This window comes from Sander lucioperca, chromosome 9 (genome assembly GCF_008315115.2).
Source record: "Sander lucioperca isolate FBNREF2018 chromosome 9, SLUC_FBN_1.2, whole genome shotgun sequence".
Lineage (NCBI taxonomy): Eukaryota > Metazoa > Chordata > Actinopteri > Perciformes > Percidae > Sander > Sander lucioperca.
Genome location: NC_050181.1, coordinates 11009275 through 11018769, shown reverse-complemented (window position 1 = coordinate 11018769; position 9495 = coordinate 11009275). Strand labels below are relative to the sequence as shown.

The 9495-nt window shown below is 38.7% G+C and overlaps 1 protein-coding gene across 1 annotated transcript; it reads right to left on the bottom strand.

The window, feature by feature from the left end:
• Nucleotides 1-5775: 5775 nt before the first annotated feature.
• Nucleotides 5776-8625, bottom strand: LOC116046066 (desmocollin-2-like; the record flags this gene model as incomplete). Its single annotated transcript, XM_031294228.1, is given in 8 exon segments — nt 5776-5917; nt 6047-6201; nt 6296-6440; nt 6806-6961; nt 7644-7742; nt 7849-8057; nt 8184-8274; nt 8500-8625. Coding segments are annotated over 8 exon segments (1098 nt in total), but the record flags the coding sequence as incomplete, so codon positions are not given.
• Nucleotides 8626-9495: the final 870 nt, after the last annotated feature.

Genomic DNA, 9495 nt, shown 5'->3' with positions numbered 1-9495 from the left:
GTCTGACAGCAAATCAATAAATTGTATTCCCTTAGCATCAGTGTTGGTGGATATAAAAAAAATGTCTTTTGAGCTAAGTCTTAGAACATCAAAGGGATTGACATGTAGGGAGTGTCGATGTGGTTTAACTTCTCCAGACTTTGGTATACATAAACAACAAAGTGGTCACAGGGCTTAGTAGGAGATTTGCTCCTGTGCAGTATTGGATTTTTTTGCCACTGCCATGTTTATATTTATTCAAAGATAATGAAGTTGTATTCTTAAAAATACATCAGAAAATGGTACTTCCTTAAAGATTGTGATGTTTACGTTTAGTCCAATAATCCTTTTTTTAATTTTTTTTTTAATTTGAATGTTTACTCATGGCTTAAAACTTAGTAAAGTATCCTCATAAATATGCACATTTTTTGTTATGGCCATTGAGCTCAGAGAAATGAGGGGGCTGAGATTTGGTTGCACGCTTTGTATCTACAGCTACAACCTTTAGCTCATCTTGTTTTCACACCTACAGTGTCAAAACATTCCCTGAAGTCAAATGTGCAGCGGGCCAATTAAATTGCACGCTAAGACTGTGCGGTTATCAGGGCATAACCCCTGTGTGAGACTGCGTTCTGTAGTCTGCTGAAGTGTCTGTCTGCAGCCTGCCAAGAAAATGGCAGTGAGGCAAAAGCAGCAGCTCACACAGAAGGTGGTCTAATCAGTCTTATAGATCTTCACTACAGGGGTTACACACTAGGAACCAGAGTGAGCCTCCATCTCTGTGCTGGCCTAATGCTCAACAGCAGTCCCCAAAATCAACTCACAAACAGCCATCTGGAAATTGTCTCACCTCTTGTTGTGTGTATGTCGGGCACTCTGCCTCTCTTCTTTATGCTCTTAATCTACCTGTTAACCCTCCCCCCCCATTTCTCCTCAGCATGTCTAACCCCGTCTATCTCGTTTTTTTTACTCAGGCAACTCGCACTCTGCTGATCCTTGCATGTTCAGCTGTTAAATCCTAGCAGTTCGGCTGTTAAATTCTAGCAGTTTGTGGAACATGACAGTAAGATTTTGCAGAGGGCTCACTTTGATTACGACTACTACAGAGGAAAACGCTTTGTCAGGTCCTCTTTCTTTCTGTTTCCATCCGATAAATGTAACGGGGCCACTGAGCTAAATATCGTCACACTAAGGCTCCTAGTCAGAAAAAAAAACTCATGTGACAAGCGTTCTTTTTTCTCTGAAGGTTTTCCAGCACCAACAGCACCCTTTTGAGATTGCAGCAGTTGTCTGTAATCATTTTGTTTGCGGCAAGGTTTTTTTTTTTTTTTATATGAGTGTATTCGTTAAACAGATTATGCTGTGCAGCACTTTGACAAACAGTACTGTAGTTGCCGAAGAAATTTCAACTTCACACCAGCAAGACCAAGACAAGCTGTGAATTTCTCCTAGAACATTTTTGAAAGCATAACCACCTAACCCAGAGTGCAATCTGTATTGTAAGCCTCAGCTGGAAGAACAGTAATGAACGGGAGCCGTGCTTTATGATTTTTGCATGTACCGTATGTCTGCTGCTGGACCCTGACCTCTAGTTCATAGCACCTTAATACTTCTGTTCAATAGAGACAAACGGAGAGATATCCCGACCGAACAACTAAACACTTTTGATGTGGTTCAGAGGTGTGGCTGTGGAGATGAATGGACTCAGTAGTGGTCAACCTCAGCCATTCATTCAATACAGTATGAGTCTGAGGCTTTTCTTTCTCCCGGCTGTTACTGTGGTGGACACTTAATGCTGAAGCACATGTTTGATGAATGCAGCAGCGTAGTTCCTTCTCCAATGTTACATTCTCAATAGGAGAAATAAGATGAAATTCAAGCTTTTCATCTTGCTGTTCTTTACTTTCCTATATCTTTTTTGCCATTAACTGGAGGGAAAAGAGGTCAACACAAAAAATGGTTTCATGTAATTGTAATTTTGAAACAATTCCCCAGTACCCTCTCATTTCCCCATCCATGCTTTTTCTTTGTAAAATCCCAAAAGTTCCGCACTGCAGGTTTAAATTCAGGGAGACTAATGACATATTTATTTAGACAACATTTACCAGGGTCAGTCCTCTCATAAGCCTTTTGGAGATGAATTGATATCTCTGATCTATGAGCTAATGATCGGATGTCAATGTGGAAAAACTCACCACAAAATCGATTTTAGATTTTAGAAAGCCGTTAATAGGTTAAAAATCATAAAAGAAAATGTAAAAGATATCTGCATCTCACAAAACAAATAAAAGAGAAATAGGAAATGAATGGCAAATGAATATTGAATCTGTATGTAAGGTATTCTACTGTTAATAGTGATGGATGTAATTGAATGAGTTAACTTAGCATTTATACACATAGTCTACTGTTCATCACTTGAATCCTTTTGACTAATTAAGACCCAGATGTCTCACTGAGGCTTTCCGCTGCCAAACAGATTTATCTAATTAATATGTAAGCTGCACATTTCGCTTGAGTGTGAAAGACATGGATGGCAACTCCAGAAAGAAGCACAATACATCAAACAAGTGATGTCACAAGTCATTAAAACTCTTGCATAGAAAACTGTAAAGCACATTCTGCCAAATGGTAAGAATAGATGTTATGATTATACCATATAATGTGCATGGTAATAATAACCTTTGCAGTGAAATTCTACTCTTTGTTATTTAGTGTGTGTTTTCTGTAAATAAAACACTGTCCCATTTAAATGACAAAAGCATAACACGATCCTTCTTTGATCTGTGATTTAAATTAATTGTGGGAAAATAGTATAATCCTTTAGAGACGGGTAACTATTGGAATCATTACAAGGGTGAGTTTTAAATGAACTATCATCACTCTTGGCAGTTTCTGCCCCATAGATTAGCACCCTATCCTTGGGAGGTGGTGGTCAGCTTCAATCTTACTTTAGTTACAATGAGCATGGTGGTGCAATGAGAAGCCAGATCTTGTTAGATAAGTGGCACCAAATATCATTGAAGGTGACTAAAAGCATGCAATAACCGTACAGTCTGGCATAAGCCACCTTGGAGCACTATAAGGCTCCTGCCAGAAATTGTCTCATTACTTCACTTTAAATGGGCTGTCGTGATTTCCCAGCTTAATTGAAGTGATTTCAGGTGTTTGGTTACACTTGTGATAGACAGAGGAAGTGTCTTGACTGAAATATATATAAATATTCCCCACCCCCCCAGCCGTCTCCACAGCCTGTTTGGATAAGAGGGTAAGTGTGACACCTAGTGGCACTGACAGTAATAACAGCTTGTATTTATAACAGCTTTTTCATGAGGAAAACACATATGGATCCTGTATGATTAGTGACACGTAAATTATTTTATAACAATACATGATTACAGTCAGTTCAATGACTACATCACAATAATTTGAATAAGGCCTGTTGCATGCAGACACACATTCAGGGATTTTAATTATTCACAAACCAACCTAAATTCCATATATACTTGACCTGGTTTGTGCTTTCCCAAGACACACAATGAAGAAATTACTTTGTCATGTGCATTCATAGCAACTGAAATATCTCGCACATGGCATATAAAACTATAAATCCTGAGGCCAAAGTCAACAGGGGGTTAAGAAGTTTCTGTGCACCACTTTCTTGGCAGCTGAAGGCACGACTCCATATTGAACTCAGATGGAGCCAAGTGTCCTCAGACTCTCTGGTGGAGGGTGAAAACACCCTATCTGGAGAGATTGTTTTTTGCAGTACGCCGAAAACTAATTACAAGCAATAAATTAATTTCACGCTACTGCTTTAGAATTAATTGCATCTTTACAGAAGTGACTGGAAGTGATGGCTCAAGCAGCTCTGATAAGGATGGACACACAAAATGGTATATTGAATTATGTGGCTTATCAGTGCCATTGGTTTACATAGGGATGCACTTGATAATCCTCAAAGAAATGATCTAAAACTCTTGTTTGTTGTCGTTTTAATTGCTGCTAAGGTATTTTTGTCATGCAGCTACCATGACACACACACACACACACACACACACCATATGTTAGGACAGCTGAGCATGTTTTGTGCAGTAGGCCTTTACAAAAATGTTTCTTTTGCACTATCTATGTTTTGTGTGAACATAAGCCAGTGTACAGTAGTGAAAGAGTAAGGCCAAATGAGGCATCTTATTGTATAAGATTTGATACTGGCACGTCAAACTCTTTCCTCCCTGGTTCTCAGTTTGGACTTCCATGATACATTTCACACCCATTGAATGGTACGCGTCTATAAATAAGCTATGTGTCAAATGAACTAAAGTTGTTCAAGTAACTCCTAGGCCTTAATGCTGTCATCACTGTGGCCTGTTGGTTAGTAGAAGCACAACAGAGAGCATGAACTCTCATATCCAGCATGTTAAATATCTGACTGGCCCATGGTAACCATGGTAAATACTTTGGATGGAACTCAGAAATGGGTGTCCAAAAAATCCTAGGAATTTGAATCATTGCAGCTTTTCATTTCAGATTTCTGGAATACCAGTTATACACAACAACTTTTATTTCTGCCGAGGATAGTAATTAAAATGAAAAAAAAGAATTTTTATTGGTAAAATAGGAGTAACCGAGCTGTCGTCTGTTCTTGGAGTGCCTTCTTTATTTGGGTTAACTGATTATTTTTCATTATTATGAGTTAAGTGACTTTTCAAGATTCTCCTAATTGGACCCAGTGGGATTTTGAACAAAAACCCTTGATGTTCCCATCTCGTTCCCATCCTCCCATAATTGTAACAGTATTATTGTAATCTGTGCAGATAATGTTGTATTTTTAACGACATTCCAGTGTTTGATTGTAGCGCGAGACCAGTTTCGTTACAAGATTGGATTTCCTTTTTTTTTTCCTGCTCTCCACTGTCATCTTTGATACTCAACATCACAATCACATGACAGATGGTCCTTTCTAAACCCTCTAATTATATTTCCAGCTTTAGATTTGTAATTCATCATCACACTGATGCATGATCTGCATGCCATCTAAACAAAAGTCAGTGAATTGTTCACGAGCACCAATACTTTTTTATATTATTTATAATTTAATAATCCACAATTGGCCTAAGCATACCAACAACAATAACTGATGGGGGATTTCAATTTGGCTTTCAATACTTTTGTTATACTGTATTATTTATTCATGGAGCTCTGTGCATAATGTAGCTAAACTTGTTATCTACAGAATTTAACCATTTTAAATGTTATCAATGATTAATTGGAAGCAACGTTGATTTGACCCTACAGTGAATTTTTTCTCAGAGTGTCTATCATTCACCAGAGTACACACAGACACTGGGCACAATGAACCACTGTTTCTGCTCCAACATTCTGTTTATTGTTCTGCCAAAGTACAAAAGTCAAAACAGTACGAGAAGCATTTTTGTTGTTGTTGACAAGTTAGTGCTAATAAAGATCATACTGTAAAATGGGGTCCAAGCTGTAAGCAAAGCCTTTAGGGCATATAAACTTAGCACAAAAAGTAAGGAAATTTGTGTTTGGTAGATTATTTCTCTGTGGTAACAATGCTTTTTGGTAATAAATCTTATACCGTTGGAAAGCTTTCAAATGGTGCCCCATTTAAAAGGAAAATGCATTTGTGGGATGAGCAGCATGGCATGAGTATGTGGGTTGCGCCCATGAAAAATTTGCCAAATCTTCTCTACCAATGCCAAACAGCTTATTCTGCCATTGACTCGCTTGGTGTTTGGTGGATTGGATGATTGAAGTTTGAAGAAACAAGACATATTGGCAATTTAACCATTTATTCATTTCAGTTGTTGTCGTTGATATCTCCCACAGTAATGGTTGCTGTTCCTGTGGTTGAAAAGCCATTTACTGCACCGTCCATATCTTTGATTACTACTGTCACCATATGCTTGTCGTTTGCCTAAAGAAATAAATGTGACAAAATGATACCAGAAAAAGGTAAATAACATGTTAAGATGAGGCAAGAGACCAAGATTTTATAATTGTCGTATTTCAGAGTAAATCACAATATAATGGTGCTGGTGTTCACCTCTCTGTCCAGGGTGTTAGTTGCTGTGGTGATGACACCCGTTTCTGAGTTGATGGCAAACAGGTCTAACCCGGTTGTGAGAAAATACTTGATCTTGGTGTGGAGGCTTCCTGCTAGGTCTCTGTCTGTAGCATTCACCTTCCCCACCACTGTCCCTGTGGTGTAAAACATAATCATCGAGTTTATCAGCCACACTGAAAGTCAAAAACTGAGGATTACTGGAGTGTATTATATGTTCATCTGTTTTACCTGCGACGCTTTACTCTGGCACAGTGAATTGTAGTTGGTCTACGAATGTTGGAGCGTTGTCATTCACATCATCTACAACTACTTTGATGTCCAAAGGTAAGTCTGTCTCCATATTTGTGAGTTTGTCGAAAACTCTGATTGTTAACTGTGATGAAACAAAGTCAATTTTACAAGTTTAACTCACACAAAAATACCCCAAAAAAGTGCGAGCATATCATATGGTTTCGTTTATTTTCAATGTCAGATTACTCATTTAAAGTGTGATGTACTGCGATGTCAAATATTAATGATTTCACTTCTGGTTTCACACTATAGCCCGAAACTGTTAATATAATTTATTTTTTTAAGGCAAAAATACCAAACATGACTGTACCTAGTTCCAACCTTGGGCCTTAGGAAATTGTGACAGTCATTCTTTTCTGTTAATGGCATTTTATAGACCTAGCAATTGATGAGATTAATAAGGGATAAGGGAAATAATCATTAGTCGCTGGCCTGTTTCACACTCACTATAAACGATGGAAACTCTTCACGATCAATTGGCCCGTTCACCATCAACATCCCAGTTTCAGGGTTCAGACTGAACAATCCCACTGGATTCTGATTGACACCAGGTCCAGTGATGGTGTAGTACACTTTGTGCTTGGCTTCCGAGTCCGATACAATCTATAACAGAAACCAAAAGAAAATCACAATCTGGTGCTTGTATAAAAACATCAAAGGAATTAATCACTGCATAAAGTCAGCGGAAAGCAGGGGTGATTCTAGGATCAGACCTTTAGGGGGGCTCAGCCCCTAATGAGAATGTGACATGGATACAGTGCATGCAAAAGTGTTAACACCCCCTGCTAAATCAGTAATTTCATTAACCGATCTGAGCTAGCTACTGAACAACAATGTCAATGTTTTTTGACACTAATAACACTATGATGGAACTAAACCTGACACTTTTATAAGTCACAGTAATAACGACCAATTTGACACAATGTTCTAACATTCAGCAATTTTAGTTGTTTACGTTTCAATTTGGGTTCTAATCTGCGCCATGAAATTACCAACTTCTTCTCTGGGGACTATATATATATATAATTTTAGAGGGGCTGAGATGAAATGGTGTTCCATGGTGGAAAGTAAAGTTATCTAAGGTGTATTTGGGTGTGTGAATAACATAATCTGGGGGGGGGGGGTGAGAAAAGTGAGGCAAGTGAGGCAAGTGCAGTAACAGGAAAGTGAAGAGAATGTGTGGATTTGTATTGCAAATGCTGTGCTAAAGATTTAAAGGCCATTTAGTGTAAACCTAATACACTACAAGGTTGTAATTTACCTATATTTTCAAGATTAAGATTACCTTTTCAATGTTTCTTGGAAAAGGTCCTATACCATTCTCTAAAATGTTGAAGGGTGGAGGACTCCAACGTCTCTTGGAGCGCTTCAGGAAGCCTGTGGGCTGTGACATGCAAACAGGTCAGGAATGTTAAAAAAAACTAAACAAAAAAAGGTACTTCTGCCATGTTTAACCTGCTGTAAACGGTTACAAGCATGCATAGTTGTACCTTTTTTTCCCGTATTGCACTGTGGACAAGGTGAACTACCATCTCACTTTCCAGTCCACTGTTGTCCTGAGCCCACACAGAAAATGTCCGCCCTCCTGGTGCCACTGATACAGGCGTTACAGCTACTATTGCTCTATTACTCGTTATTGTAAAACGTCGGTCCTCCAAAGTTAAGTGCATTGATTCGGTGTCGCAGTCGGCAACTTCAACTGAAAACCAAGAGAGGGAAAGTGGAAAGATAAAAGGCGGCTACAAAACAAAAGACGATTCAACCTGGGATGGAGAAAACTGTTCGATAAATAATTAACGAACAAATAATAAGTGCAGTAGGATACCTGTTGTGATTGTGTATCCAGCCGGAATTGTGTCTGGAACAATTATGTACAGAGACTTCGGGATAAAACACGACTCCACACGGGACAACATCTGAAGTAAAAAGTCGATCTTAAAGTGAGTTTCGAAAAGGCTTATCGAAAAATAAAATAAAAAAGAATGGAAAGTTTTACTTTAATAGCAATTGCATGATATCAATAGGCTACTTCTCTTTAGTATTGACAGAAGTTAGAAGCTTAACACGATGCTCTAACGTTACATTTGTATAGGTAAATACTTTTGTATCAGAGGATATCAAACACAAATGGAAGCACTTACCATCACCAGGCAAATGTTGAAAATTAAAACGTTAGCCATTTTTGAAAACTTTTCATGGACTTTGTCCGTATGGAGGAAGCTCCACCGACAGTAAATCGTCCAACAGTTGATAGATTTGTGTCGGCGTCAGACGAAGAAACTTGAATTCCTGCACAAGTGCTCTGAATAAAGGACAGCCAGCCTTCACTGTGAGCGCGATATCTAGCTGTTGATACTGGCCGTGAGTCAAATGAACTATCATCACTCTTGGCAGTTTCTGCCCTATAGATTAGCACCCTATCCTTGGGAGGTGGTGGTCAGCTTCAATCTCACTTTAGTTACAATGTTTAGTTACAATGAGCATGGTGGTGCAATGAGAAGCCAGATCTTGTACCGTACAGTCTGGCATAAGCCACCTTGGAGCACTATAAGGCTCCTGCCACAAATTGTCTCATTACTTCACTTTAAATGGGCTGTCGTGATTTCCCAGCTTAATTGAAGTGATTTCAGGTGTTTGGTTACACTTGTGACAGACAGAGGAAGTGTCTTGACTGAAATATATATAAATATTCCCCACCCCCCCAGCCGTCTCCACAGCCTGTGTGGATAAGAGGGTAGGTTTGACACCTAGTGGCACTGACAGTAATAACAGCTTGTATTTATAACAGCTTTTTCATGAGGAAAACGCATATGGATCCTGTATGATTAGTGACACGTAAATTATTTTATAACAATACATGATTACAGTCAGTTTAATGACTACATCACAATAATTTGAATAAGGCCTGTTGCATGCAGACACACATTCAGGGATTTAATTATTCACAAACCAATTTAAATTCCATATATACTTGACCTGGTTTGTGCTTTCCCAAGACACACAATGAAGAAATTACTTTGTCATGTGCATTCATAGCAACTGAAATGTCTCTCGCACATGGCATATAAAACTATAAATCCTGAGGCCAAAGTCAACAGGGGGTTAAGAAGTTTCTGTGCACCACTTTCTTGGCAGCT